At 45.2% G+C, this 14,534-nt stretch overlaps 1 protein-coding gene across 1 annotated transcript; it reads right to left on the reverse strand.

The window, feature by feature from the left end:
* Positions 1 to 669: 669 nt before the first annotated feature.
* On the reverse strand, positions 670 to 5,783 carry LOC126525742 (uncharacterized). Its single transcript, XM_050173666.3, has 2 exons — positions 5,407 to 5,783; positions 670 to 1,110 (listed from the first exon to the last, which is right to left on the reverse strand). The coding sequence occupies exons 1-2, from the start codon at positions 5,615 to 5,617 to the stop codon at positions 737 to 739; spliced, it is 585 nt and encodes a 194-aa protein (XP_050029623.1). The 5' UTR covers positions 5,618 to 5,783; the 3' UTR covers positions 670 to 736.
* Between the last annotated feature and the right edge of the window lie 8,751 nt (positions 5,784 to 14,534).

Here is a 14,534-nt window from a genome sequence, read left to right on the forward strand (position 1 = left end):
TTTCACACCACAGTGGCAGCAGAAAAGGCGTTGCTTTATTCAGAAATATAGTTATTTGAACATGTTGGCGGGAACGTTAGAGGCTGGAAAATGAAGTTCCTTTTTTTCAATTGTTGTTGAACACTGACACCTTATTGCCGTCCACTTTTAAAGGGAATGCTCTTATGCATACTCTCACTGTGCGGGCACTCTAGCTTCAAGGGGCGACTGAAGCGTTGCCAACGCACTGCACAGATGAGTAGAAAAAGAAATGCTAGCGCTACCATTCAGCGATTCATCTGTTGCTAAGTTGGGTGATTGTGCACTGACCCGAGCGAAAAATTTCAGGAGACCAAGGTTCTGTTTCGGTGTAGAAACCAAATAACTCGCGAACCAGTCCAAGCATACAATATTATAAAGACTCTGCCTTGTGAGTAAGACAAACATCTGTCACCTTGCACAACCCACAAGTTTAATTCATGAGTGGCATGATTAGATCTTGCATCCTCCATGTGCCCTTGTGTGTGTGTATATATTGTCGTCGGTGTAATAAAATATTAAGTGGGGAGAGAGCCCCAGAATTCCCCGAGTCTTTGTCCTTCGTTCTTTTCACCTCGACAGATTTCGACGAGGGGCAAAATTCACCCGCGCACTACAGTGAAGGGTTCAATTTAACGGTGGACAGCAAAGTACAAAGTTTGCTTTAATTCATAGCATCAGACATTTTAGCGCGTCTCCAGGATGCTGCGCGGTAGCTTTAAATACGAAAGTACGGGTTCTGCGCAACAAACCGCTGCGCGTGGAACGGATTCTGGTAGTACGGGTTCGCGAGGTAGGGGTCAAAGGTGGTCGGATGCTCCTGGCCGGAAAACTGGTGCGTCCATCTTGGATAGGCCAGGCTGTCGTGGAGCTCCGCGTAGCCCGAGACGCCAAAAGAGTGAGCGAAAGGCCTACGATAGTGGTGTCCCCTCAAGCTATGCAGGCGTGCGTCATAGTCTCCGTAGTCGATTCCGTATCGGCTCATGCGGGACTGACCGCCGTAGCGTGGGAACCCATAGTCGCCGCCAAACTGGGCACCATGCAGAACGCTGTCCGTGGTTGTAGGCGTGCCTGATCGGGCGTGGTCCATTCCTGGAGAAATTTGTGAAAACAAACGCGTGGTGAGGTATTATTGGAAAAAATTGTCAGGCAAGTTGGAAATGTGCCATATTATAGATACTATTAAGCGCTTTTTAAGGAAAGAAGTTCAGAGTGGGAACAGGGGGGGGGGGGGGGGGGGGGAGGAACACTGGTCGTTGAATGACTTCACTTGAAATGAAACTTATAAAAGGTGTGTCTACATGGTGATAGCGATCAGATACGTATTGTCAATTATATGTAAAGTGTATTTATTGTTGGGAAAGTCTCTGTTACATTATTAAGAAAACATTACGCAGTTTCAACTTTATAGGAAGATACATTGAAAGCGATGAAAGCTTAAGCGTCTCGCTTAAGCTCCTCAGGTAGTGTTCCAACAATACTTCAGATTACATGTTAGCTCGACGCAGCACGTGAAGCGACTGCTGCTGTGCAGCACAAACAGCGCCCCGGCAGCTTCCAGGCGTCTCAGAATACTGGAACGATGAGGACACTGCTGCCACTAATGCTGTGATCGCAGCAGGCACCCGATGGTGCGCAGGACGGGACTGAAGGAAAACCGTCGGCGTTTGTAACTTCGAGTCTGCTGTCCGTTCCGCTCAGGCCAGCGTACGGTAAGACGTGGTGTGCACTGGGGTGCACGTTCCTTGATGCACCACGGTGTGGTTCCCACGCAGCTGCGCATCAGGAACGATAGTTTGTTTGTGCGCACAACACCCGTGGCATGCGGCGGAAGACAGAGCGCTGTCCTGGCTGTCCTGGTGGAACGCTGACTGTCCTGGTGTAACGAAGACGGAGGGACAACGCTGTCCTGGTGTGGAAGCCAAAGGCACTGCGCACCTGCTGCCCCCTGTGGAGATAACCTGATCCTCCATGGAGGAGCGGCGCATTGATCTGGGCAGCAACAGGACAACGGTGACTGCGTCGTCGAGAACGCGTCTCGAGCGTCCCTGTAGGTGCTATCGCAATAGAAGAATGCCTGCGGAACTTCGTCGTCTCTGGCGGAACGATTGCCGGCAACTTTTTCAAACCTCGGTCCTACTGCAACAGACGATGCCTCGTACTATTTCTCCTGCTCTTCTGCGTTTCGCACTAAAGACCTCACAGCTTGTATGTCAGTGCCAAATGACAGTATTGATGCAATGTTCTCGTATTTCTTTTTCGTGCAATGTAACTTTCACGCCGTATAAATCAGTGTTCTATCTAGTAAACACTCCAAGATAATAAAGTAACGCGCCATTTGCGCAAAATGTCCACTGGACAATACAAAACCTACCCGTTTATTTAGGGAGACAGGCAGAATTTCATCTAGCTGACGGTGAAAATTGGGGTTGCTTTATCAAAATCAGGAACGTCCACGCTAATCACAAAAGATTACATCGTTCAACTGAGCATATTTAGCTCTTCCTTTAAAAAAAGAAAAAAAAAACATTTATTACGTCAAGCTTGGGTTTCGTGCAAGCTTTTGAGTAAATATTGTTTATTTTCGCAAGAAAATAAAATATCGTTGTTCCAAAACCGCATCTGAAGCACGTTGCTATGTTTACGTAATGTCTGACAAGAAAAAATAGAGTACTGCAACCAATGTCTGCCTGTAGGCCTTATTCTGTCCTCACGCTGGTCGTGCATCAGCGTATTTGGGTGGCAACGAACAAGAGGACAATTGTTCAACAATGAGGAATGAATTAAGAGTACGTGACAGCAAGTGACAGGGGAGGGGGGGTGCTGTTAGTTTTACGTAGAAGATGGTTTTTGTAGTTTTAGAATACGCTTTTTGTTGCCTTCAGGATAATAGACAGCTGAAATTATTAGTTACAGTCGGAGTGGTGTTTAGAAGTGTTTGACCCTGTAAGACGTCGCGTTTAGCCATGAGCATTATTGCAGAAAAGCTACACGTTCAGCTTCCCGACCGTCTTGACCAACGGTGATATCTGTTGTGGAACATTCCTTCCCGCAGAGCTTCAGGTCTGCGCAGCCTCATTGGAACCATCAAACGTTCGCATGTATGATCACTGCTTTCATTTGTGTCAGTCAGTTGTGAAAGGAGCCTCAGAGCGAGAATTGGCAGCACAACAGCGGCCCGTAAAGCAGACGCAAACTGATACCAAACAGTGACAGCGCACATGCACTGTTTACATTGGCATAGTCACAAATATATACTTTTATTAAAGTATAGCTTCAGGAAAACTAAAGGCTAAATTCATATTTTACTCGTCACTTATACTTACTTGATTTAGTAGGCAATATAGATTGTAGGCTGCTGAAACATTCCTGATATATCCCGAGTCAAATTCCATATATAGATAGCCGGTGGACCATTCGAATGACAGAATGGGGGCCAAGGGGAGGGAAGCGCAGTCGAGGACGACATAAAACTAGGTGGAGTGATAAAATTAGGAAACTTTCATGGAGCAAGTTTGAATCAGCTGGCGCAAGAGGGGAGTAATTGGAGATCACAGTGACAGACCTTTGTCCTGCAGTGGACATACAGATAGGCTCATGATAATGATAATAATGGCAAAACCACTGCAGTGCAGCCATTGATGACGCACGGTAGCTTAAGAAGTATATATTGGAACATGAAAGATACGTAATACGCACACATGACGGGAAGCATACCAGTAGGACGTTAAAAACAATAGGAAACAACGAGAAAAATTTACACATTTCCAACATTCGACAAGCAATGTTAATATATACTTTTATTAAAATATAGCGTAAGATAATTAGAGGCTAAATTTATATATTGTGGGTGACATTATACTTATTTGAATTAGTAGGCAGTATAGATTGCAGGCTGCTGAAACATTCCTGACATATCACGAGTCAAATTCCATACGTGTAAGTCTTGCAGGAATTTATTATGTATTTGCAGGGATGGTGCTAGATTTGCGCAGAATTGATGGGTTATTCATGCGACGACTCTTTTCCACAGTATTCGTCTGTTGGCCTAGCCGGAACTGAGGGTCCCAACCGAGTCTAGATCTGACACGCCTCACGCTCGTCCGGTTTTGAGGCGTAATCAGGTGACGTGATTGATGGGGGTCTGCTGAGGGATTGGCAGTGAAGCCCCCCGGCAGTTTAATCTCAGTTCTCTGGCCGAAACTGGCCGAAATTCAGTACGCTGAAGTTTAACAGCGCCAGATTTCTACATGTCTGCAGTATCTTATGGAGTCATAGGATGGCGTGCTTCAAGTCTTGCATGCGCTCAATACTCTTGTGCGGTTAAAAATTAACTGGTATCAGTGTCATAATTACTCATCTAACTGCTATCTCAAGTCACTTAAAGAAATAAATTGGCCTTTGTGGTAAGAGCGAAACTGGTGAAAGTAGTTAATTGTGGCATCCTTCCTAATTTTAATGAACGAGAAGAAAGGGGGTTAACCGAGGGGCCCGATTTTTATTAATCATATCATAACAACCCAACAAACAGACACCAAGGACAACATAGGGGAAATTACTTGTACTTACTAACTGAATTAAAGAAATGATAAACTAAAGACAATGGAAGTGGATGGAAAAATAACCGCAGGTGGGGAACGATCCCACGTCTTCGCATTACGCGTGCGATGCTCTAATTTCTTTAATTCAATTAGTAAGTACAAGTGATTTCCCCTATGTTGTCATTGGTGTCTGTTTATTGGCTCCTTATGATATGGTTCCTAAATTTAAGGAATTTGGAACACTTTTCCTGAAACTTCCCCACATGCATTTTGTCTGATGTCTTAATTAAATAAAATTTTACAAAGATTAGACTGCTGTTGCAAAGTTTGCGGCTTATTTGTTTTTGTATAGGATATATTAATGATGTGGTACCTATTAATGGTAGTGCGAAGTTTAAAATGCACCGATGACACCAGCACTTTTTTTCTGGAAATAACATACATAACCTTATATATATCTGTAATGACACAGTACAAAAATTAGCAGCATGATCATTATCTAATCGCATGAAAATGAATGAGAGCAAAACAAATGCGATAACTTTTAGATCAATGAACAAAGACATCTCTCCACACGCAGACATTGTCTTAAACGGCGGAAGCACTGAACTTGTGGATCATTTGAAATGTGTAGGCGTGGTGTTTTCCGCAAATATGTACTGGGATAGCCATGTAAGTCTTCCAATCAAAACGATTGCTCGCACAACAGATCACCTCAAACATCTTCTCTCCACATAGGAGAGAACTGCCATTACCGGAAATTAAAACAGCCTCATCCCAACAAACACCCAACAAACACATATACAAAGGGCAGCATCAAAAATATTTCTCGGGTGAACTTTCTCACCGTCATCTTGATAGAGGCTCTCCTGATCGTCGCCCGTGTTTTTCTGGGGCAAAAAACTCCAGCGACGGTTGAGTACCACAGACCGCAACCAATCGCGGAAGCTGTGCGTGGCCCACGGGTTGACGGAAGGAAGCGAGCTGCGTGAGTTCCACGCTGCTTGTGCCAGTCCTGCCGCCAACAGCAGCAACAACAAAAAGTGTGATGCTCCCATGACCGCCCACCGTTAATGCCAACGTCGACTGCTTCAAGGATCAGGAGCTTGTGCAGCGCGTACCCTCTATAAAGGTACCCAGAGCTTACGCGAGTAGCGAGGATTCTCAGCGTCTCGATAATATGTATCACGTATTAACCTACCTCTCTCTCTGCAGTCGAGCAGCTGCTTCGATTCTCGAGGTGGTCGCGCGAGCATACACAATAGTTCGAGTTGTCTGCGCCGTAAAGGACAATGACAACCCATTCTTCAAGGTCCGGTGCCTCTATGACACCGCTTACCGGTCGCTTCAGTTGCGTTGAAAGCCCTTAGCTTGCGGACAGCGGAAGGGGCGAGTTGGCGAAGAACACGTGCAAGGAAAAGCGGGTTTTGTGATTGACAATGGGTGCCGGGTTTTCGACGAGGACGTTACGTTCCACGAGAAGTGACATGGCTATGATTCATGTGCGCTGGGTGGAACTATGGACTTCACGACGTAGGAGGAAGAAAAGCGCCTATCCTGCAGGCTGTTGAGCATGATTCAGGGCACATCCAGGTTACATTAGGGAATTTCGCCGCACTAAGGAAGTTGGATCACTATGTACAAACCATAAGATGAGTAGGAGCCTCTGAAGCGATAGTCCCATCTGCCGACGCTTTGGCCGGCTTTTGTGATGCATTTTCATTGGGTTTAATCAAAGCAATTTTGTTTTCCATTCTGTGTAAGGGCGCCAACGTTCTTGCTCGCGCGGAAGTAGTAAAGTTCACGTGTGGGTGGGTGAATCAACTTGTAGGTGAATCGAGAGTTCACGTGTACTGCGCGATGTTGCTTTGCGCACTGGCACTTGACATTTCCCAATCATTAATTGCGCTCACTGTAGTTTGCCTTGCGTAGTTTATATACAAGTTTTACTGCGATAGCAATTATATGGACACTCCAGGCGCATTTCTGCCGTAGGCGTCGCCGTGAGGTTCGGTATGAGTGCAAGCTTGTGAGGGTGAGCCGGCGAACGCGGTTCTATCTCGAGTGCGCGAGCGAGGAACGCGCCCAGGATGCGTACCCTTTCTTGTCGCGTGCGAGACAGGGGGGCTAGGAGAGGGAAGAGGCTCGTTCTTCTCCGACGGCTGCTACGGTGCCTCGGTGTCCTCCCCGCCCGCTGCTCCATACAGAGTGGAGACAACCGCGGTGTCAACTACGACGTTGGCCACGCGAATCCCGGACGCCGTGGTAGACGCTTTTGGTCGTCGCCGTAGGCATAGAGTTTCATACAATGGCCGTAGGGAGGCGTTGACGGCGCTCGTGTGTCTTGAAAGCCATCTGCAACGTGGCCGCCTAAGTGCGCGCCCGCGCGGGCCTCATCTTCAAAGCGATCTACGATGTTTCCAGAGTGCGCGTGGTGCCGGTAGCTTCGTATGCGCTGTGCTTTCGTCAGTTCGCGTTGAAGCGACAGATGCATGAAGGTCAATTCACTTGCTGCTGCGGCGATTCCTCACTCCAGAATTTTGACAGCGAGTTTCCGCGCTCATTGAGCGAGATGTGTTCCTGTTAACCTGTGCGTGCGAGACACCGTGCTGGTTAATTTAGTTAAAACTATGTTGACGGGATAGTCGGTTTGAAAAAAATTAAATTATGGGGTTTTACGTGCCAAAACCACTTTCTGATTATGAGGCACGCCGTAGTGGAGGACTCCGGAAATTTCGACCACCTGGTGTTCTTTAACGTGCACCTAAATCTAAGTACACGGGTGTTTTCACATTTCGCCCCCATCGTAAATGCGGCCGCCGTGGCCGGAATTCGATCCCGTGACCTCGTGCTCAGCAGCCTAACACCACAGCCACTGAGCAACCACGGCGGGTATACTCGGTTTGAATACACGATATAATGTGTAGGCGCGACTGAACAAGGACGTAGAAAGAAGCAGACACGCAAAGAAAGCGCTGTCTCTCTGTGTTTATTTTTTTCTACGCCCTCGTTGAGTCCCGCTTACACATTTTATCATTGTTAATTTGGTTAGCAAGCGAATGTTTACAAGTTTATGAGGCCGATAAAACTGCTGTCGTTACTTCGTACATCTATCTTCTTATTTGCTATTGCAATCAGTGCTTCGCGTTTCAGGCGGAACTGTGAATTTTTTTGCTAATAAATTTAATTGGGACGCTTGGAAAAGATGCTCGTAGCATCTCTTCCAAGCGTTTTCCGGTTGTGAGTGCACTGAGAGAATGGCGCGGGTGCCATTTCAAAGGCACCAGGCGTTTTCTCGTATTGAACGTAAAGAAATGAAAAGAGGGGCTCAGATTTTTCTCCTCTGCAATTCTACAAATGCTGTAGCGGTGCTTTGACCGACATCCCGCAAGTTTCTCTTTTCCCGTGCAGTGCTTCCACAAGTTGGTAAAGCTGTTATTACACAGTTGGCATGTGCGAATCCATCCGGGATCTACGGATGCAGCTAGAATTCTGGATTGTTGAACGTAGGTTGAGTGCCGGTGTACTTCGTTCTTTTCGGGCCCACTCTCCGATTGCTGTATTCTGCCTCGTACCGACTGAGTGGGTTGGAATCACCGTATCGAGGAGCATCGTTGAGATCCACCTGGCCAGGGCCGGCCTTGTCGTTTGCTTCCTTCCTGGCGTGTCCGCCTGATTCATGACCAAGAGAGCAAAATAAAAGGAACAAACGAAACACAAGGACATAATTAATGAGCCTACAAAAGAACTAGTGCTTCAACAGATCCGCTTCAGTGAGAAATTATCAGAGACTACCGGGAAGTGCACCAAACAATGTTACATCGCATGGCATAATAGGCTCCAATGAAAATGCTTTATACGTATTGTAGTCAGAACTTATATTTCGAGAGTAACAAAATCTTTACTTGGTGCACTATCACTCATGTCTTGCTTTTTGACGAAAAGGACTTTCGGGCTTTTGACATACAAACAAACGTGTCATTCAGTTACTGGAGGCGTTACATGAAGTGAAAAACGATTGTTTCGCCATCGCTAACGAAACGCAGCACATGGAACACCGCTTTGACATGGTAGTGGCCCTTACTAAAGTGGTCATGTGTAAAACCACTCTATTCGCTGAGATAAAACGAAACCACGTTGAGTGTGGAGGGTTCAATGCAGCACAACGTGAAAAACGTTTTTTTTCCTAGCTACTATTTAGTATAAGCGGAAAACTAAATTAGCATGCCTAAATGTGTATACTTTCACTGGAGAGGCTGTTGCACTTCTGGACAGGTATCTTCGCTGAGAAATATAAGCAAGCCGAAGGTTCGCAGGCAGGTGAAAGCTAGCAGTGCTGTAGACCGGTCGAGAAGGGAAAGTCTCATCCGCACATCGGCGTTGAACAAGGGGACGTTCGTTTGGGAGTGCACCTGTGAAAGTCAAGTTCCCTTCTCGAAACAATGGGTCTACCCTGAAACATAGTCATGACCGTTACTGACGGCAATGGCAAAAAAATAAGAATATTGTAACTTATGTCCGGAGTGCGAATAAATGACAAGGATAACCATTGTAGCGAAAGTTACGATAACATTAGATATTACGGAGAGTAAAGCTGGCAACGCATGATTTTGTGCAGTGCAATGGACTTGGTGAAAAATCAACGGGCAGTTTCTGGGGCATTTTTTTTTTTACTTCGACGGCACCTGTGCTACTTCGCAGTTTGGTTTCACTTCAGTAGTCTTGCAAAACTGCGCAGTGTTACGGAATCTGGAGCAGCGTCGTAGTAAAACAGGAGCTCGTGAAGCGGAGCAGCAAAACCGCTGCGAAATATTTCAGTTAGGATGCTGACGGGAATACCTGGATAGCTCTTGCATCCTTTCCTTAGGCTGCCGAGAATGGTCTATGACCCAAGCACATTCGGATCATGGATCCCGTGATTACATCCTGGGGGATCAGCGTTGTCTTGCTGTAGGAACAATAAATTTCGGCGCTTCAAGACATTCTTTTTTTACCTTACGGGAAAGTAGATTAACGAACGCACATATATGAGGAAGATGAGCAAAACGAGAACAAGGTGAAATCAGGAGCCAACGTTTCGACAACTCCACTCGTCGAACGTTGTCTCCTGCTTTCACCTTGTTCTCGTTTGGCTCATCGTCTTGAATTTCCATGTCGCCTTCCTCGTGTTTCCCCATATATGAGGAAGAGCTTTTCCAATGCTGAAAGTGTTCAGTACTTCTGCGGAAGCTTGAGAAAATGTCCTGAAACGCACACAGATGCGGATTCATAAGCACGGGTGCGAGTGCGATATTGCACGCAGAAAATTCGTAGGTAGCCACGCAACGGGCGCTTATGCGACAACTGTGCAACTTAGTAATACTCATGCCCGCTATATCTTATCTTTTCTTCCACTTACATAGTCAAAGCCAAAGGCAATCTCATGAAAAATGCACACAACCATTTGAACAAAGTAACAGCAGCACTGTCAAGTTCACACTGGTGACTCAATGACTCAATCGGAAGCGCTCGCCCTGAACACAAAGCGTTTCAAGTGCGCGAAAGGATTTTTAACGACGTGAATACATTGATACAACTTGCAAAGATTGCGCCAGTTAGCTGTTGGAACATCGGGTGAGACAATCGCAAAGATACGATCGAAGACCAGCAGCGGAAACTTGAAAACAAAGAACAAGAACCGTTTGCGAAGACAGATAGGGCGCCGTAAAGGTGTGCATTCTATGAGATGGCGGCGTTGTTTTCACCGAAGGAATATTACGTGTATCCTTTTACGGATACTGCATGTGTTTCTCGCAGCTGGTCTTGTGAGATTTCTTAATCTTCTTGCGTCTATCCACACATACAGCCGACTTATAGCGACCGTCTGCAAGAAGGGACACGAAAACAATGAAACACAGAACGTTCTTGAAAATAAGAAATGGAAGTTCAGTGAACGCTCCGAGAATTGCACGTGTAACAAACAATCATTTATCACAAAACAGTGAAAACAGCTTCGTATATCAGGTGTTACACAATTAGTGCATCATTGCAATACGCAGCCATTTAGTTGCATATCGGGCACTTCAGTGGTGAATCGGCGGCGTGGTAATGGACTTTTCGGGAGGACGACACGCTCCAGGAAATAGACAGGCAATCATTGAAACATAAGGCGTTGTTGACAATGACAAAGTTTAAGTGAATCCCCGTATTATTGCACATAGCATAAGAAAATTGGTATTTGTTGACCAAATCACCGAATCAACAGACTTCACAGGTCTCAAGTATTTTATATTTGAGCATAGTCAGGCATTGTGACGTTATTTAAGTTACATTTATTAGTGGAAAGTTTGCACTGCGGCACTGATGCTGCACTTTAGTGCCGAATATGGCGTTGCCATCGTGGGGCGCTCGGCCTTTTATGATGGCGACCCCTTTCCCCAGGCCCTCTGTAACTTAGTATCCTAAATGCTGAGACTACGCTTAAACACCTGACAGTTCCCAAGGAATAACTGACAAAGCATACTTCTTTTTGATTCGATGAAGTGACAGAGAATGGACACAGCGACGGTCGGTTTCAAAAGTTTCGTATTGGTTTGAGGCTCACTGTGTGTGTAGCGAAGGGGTTAGAGCTAATATAATTAATAATTAGATGATATAATTGTGTACTGTCAGTTGCAAAGGTACGAAGACGCTACATGAACACGAACACATGGAGTCAGAATATTAGATAAAATAAGTTAGTGACAGGTCAGAGATTTGCAATGTTTCCATTCGCTGTTAGGCTTTGAGTTTTTCTCCCCTGTCTGAAGCGTTGCTTTCCAGATGCAAACTACCTAGCGCGCCCGTTTCTTGTTCACCCTTTGTGATACAGTGTAGCCTTCTGTGTGCAATATTTTCCTAGATACACTGCACTAAAGTAAGATTGATTATGTAGTATAGCTCTGTACCTACAGTTAGCCGACTGACATTGCGCCACTAAACTCTGTCCAGTCCCGTGGTCTGAGCCTATCTTTTCACTCGTACCGCATTTTTCGGACAAAGGCATGCCGTAAGGTTTGCCTTGCAGAGAGCTAGAACAGGAGGCTGATTATGGTATGTCATTGCTTGCGAAAGCATGACGTCGGATGCGTCTGTGATATCGAAGCATTACCGTGACCTTGATATGCACAAGAAGAGTTTCACACTAAAGAAAACTAGAGAGAGAGAGAGAGATACGAAACTTTATTTGAGGGAAAGCCCAGTGGTCGGCTCGAAGTCATAACAGAATTAGGCAAATTCCCATCCACCCAATCGCAGCAAGAACTAACCATGAAAAACCATACGAGTGTCTCTGAAAGAAAGCTTCGGACTGGAAGATCTACTACCGGGGATTGAAACCGGGATTAATGCCTTTCCGGAGCAATCGCTCGGCCATTTCAGCTAACCAGAAGGATTGTAGTGTGAAGGCGAATTAATCGACAGCTCGAAGTGCAGGCACATTGAATATGCCAGATCAGTTCTGCGTAAACCTACAGAACGTATATTTCTGTTTGTGAATCATCCTTCATCTTGCAGGCTTACGATGAACAGATTAGCCAGGCAATAGTCCTTTAGCCTAGGAGTCTGAGTTGCAATGAAGAGGACAGACAGTAGGATGCGTTTATATGTATACCAAGCTTGCAATGCAAAACATGGGCAATGTTTTAGTGAACAGAAACACATAAACGCGAAATGTCACAAGACGGGCCCAGTCGTTTTTGTGTGTGCTGATGTTACGGCGTTTCATGATGGCAGCTACAGAGTAGCTGAGCTTCCAGCAATGGTAAACGCTTTCAATGACCTTGGCGTGAGGTCGTTTTTTTCCTGCGGCTAAAGAGCTTGTAGACATTCCCGAAGAAATACGTATTACTGCGCTTTTTCTTTTACGCGTAGCGGTTGTCTCTTGTGATCGATGGATGCGCGGTCTCGCAGAAGACGAACGAGACATTGTGTGTCTCGTATGCTGAAGGCATGAAAATAAGATTGAACAGGCACCACCAGGTAGACGGTGGTGGGTCAGCCCTTCATCACGAGTTATCACTCACCACCTGTGACACGGTGCCTCTTTTTCCGCAGGTGGTTTATTGCGAGGAGTTTGCGAGGTTTTATACTACAAATGACATTGTAGTGCGATTGCTCGTGTTGCACAGCTCGAGCGAACTGCGCGACGACTTTAAAATGTATTCGGAGAATGCATACACAGACAGTTTGGTCACAACTACCATGCCTGTAATAATCAATGCAGCTGACAGGACCGATGGTACCGTCTGCGTAGATAAGGTAATAATACTACCACCACTGCAAAGAAGATATGATGATGATTGCAGACACTGTGACGTGTGGCCGCTGTGGTTGATTGGCCAATAATCGGGTGGTCGTGAGGAAAGTATAATTAAATTAAATCTGTGAAACTTTTAGAGAATGAGAGCAAAATTAATCTCAAAGCAGCCAGAGTAGTACAAGCAGTATGGGAGAGAGAGAGAGAGAGAGAGAGAACAACAAGTATGTGTCGGTCATTTTTCCAAACTATTGGAGCGTCGAGACAACATTATTGCAGTAAATTCATTAAATAGCTGAATACCAAGCCACAAGGCACAGGGAGAAAACATATACGTGTGTCCGTTAGCAAACCTGTTAAATAAAAAGAAATCTGTGTCAGCCAAAGCCGATGCGAAAGAAGACAAAGTTGACATACATGGTAAGTATAAAAAAAGAAATTGATAAGTTTCTTCATCGCCATATTCATGTCCGATCCCTCAGAGTAGGTTGCACCATTTTACTAGGGAACAAGAACAAGTATCGGTATGTACTGAAATTGCGGCATTAAATGTGATGCACCATTATATGATATTTTTGTATTATATGCCCTACTTTCTTCGTTCCCTTGTCAGGCCTTCCATTCGTTTGCGGAATCTCTATTTCCTTTGCTCATGTCGAAATTTCCTTAATCACCTTTTTTACGCGCATGTAAGTCGCCTTCGCCTTCTTTGGCATCGACTTTGAAAGCTAAGGCTTTCCTCTTTTCTTGTCCAAGAGGTCAGGTGGGCCAATCTCGGAGATAGGGTAGTCTATGGTCAATGTGGTTAATTTTCAACTGTATTGATGCTAATTGTGCTCATGCTGTTATTTGTAGTTACTCTGCGACTAACCTTTGTTTCTTGCGCGGCTGAGACCTACACTCTGAAACATGTGGCGGCTCACTACGACATTCCAAAGCAACGAAACAATGCTTTGAGAAGTTACAAACATATATAACCAGATGTCAGATACGCCAAACCAGTATGAAGTCAGGAAAGAAAACTTTCTCTTCACGTAATAGTTCTGCCTAAAGCCGCCAGGGGGAGAGAAGTTTTTCTTCAACTGCAAGGCTTTTCTTTTGAGGAACCCGTATGAGTTTCCTTTGCAGCAATTGCTACGATTGGGCGGATGTATCATTTTCCTTTAATTAAAGACTTTTTCTTAAATAAAATTGTTGAATGTGCAATTAACAGACAAAAAGTGTTCCGAAATTGGCGTGCTTTAACCGCCAGGACGACATTTGTGTGCTAATAAATGCCAGATTAATAGAGAACATCATTAAAACTGTGTTTTCAGTTTCTAGGTTTAATGCACGTTTTCTAATGAGAAAGCTGTGAATGCATCCCAAAACATCTCACTGAACATGCTTCCATCTCAATAATTACATTTTCCGGGCTTTACTTGTAGCACGCGTAATACGAAACTCGCCATGTGATTCCACGACGAACCAGGACACCAGTGGCTCCATGTGAAGAGGAAAGAAAGCGTGAAAAAAAAAAAGATAATTGAGCAGAACCCAGCGTGATCAAAACGACTTAGTAGGATGTTCTAGGGCGTATTTTAATGGCGTTCCCACCAAAAGACACGCCTTTTATGAAGAAATTACAAACTGGTTTAAATAATCTCGAATTAATCAGGTAATTAAGTACACACAAGTTATCCTGGTGGCGAAAGAGAGCT

This window comes from Dermacentor andersoni, chromosome 8 (genome assembly GCF_023375885.2).
Source record: "Dermacentor andersoni chromosome 8, qqDerAnde1_hic_scaffold, whole genome shotgun sequence".
Lineage (NCBI taxonomy): Eukaryota > Metazoa > Arthropoda > Arachnida > Ixodida > Ixodidae > Dermacentor > Dermacentor andersoni.

Excerpts from the sequence above, each read along its gene's own strand:
- LOC126525742 (XM_050173666.3), bottom strand. The coding sequence starts at position 5,617 with ATGGGAGCATCACACTTTTTGTTGTTGCTGCTGTTGGCGGCAGGACTG. Across the intron at positions 1,111-5,406 it reads GAGCCTCTATCAAGATGACG|GAATGGACCACGCCCGATCA; the intron begins GTGAGAAAGTTC and ends AAATTTCTCCAG.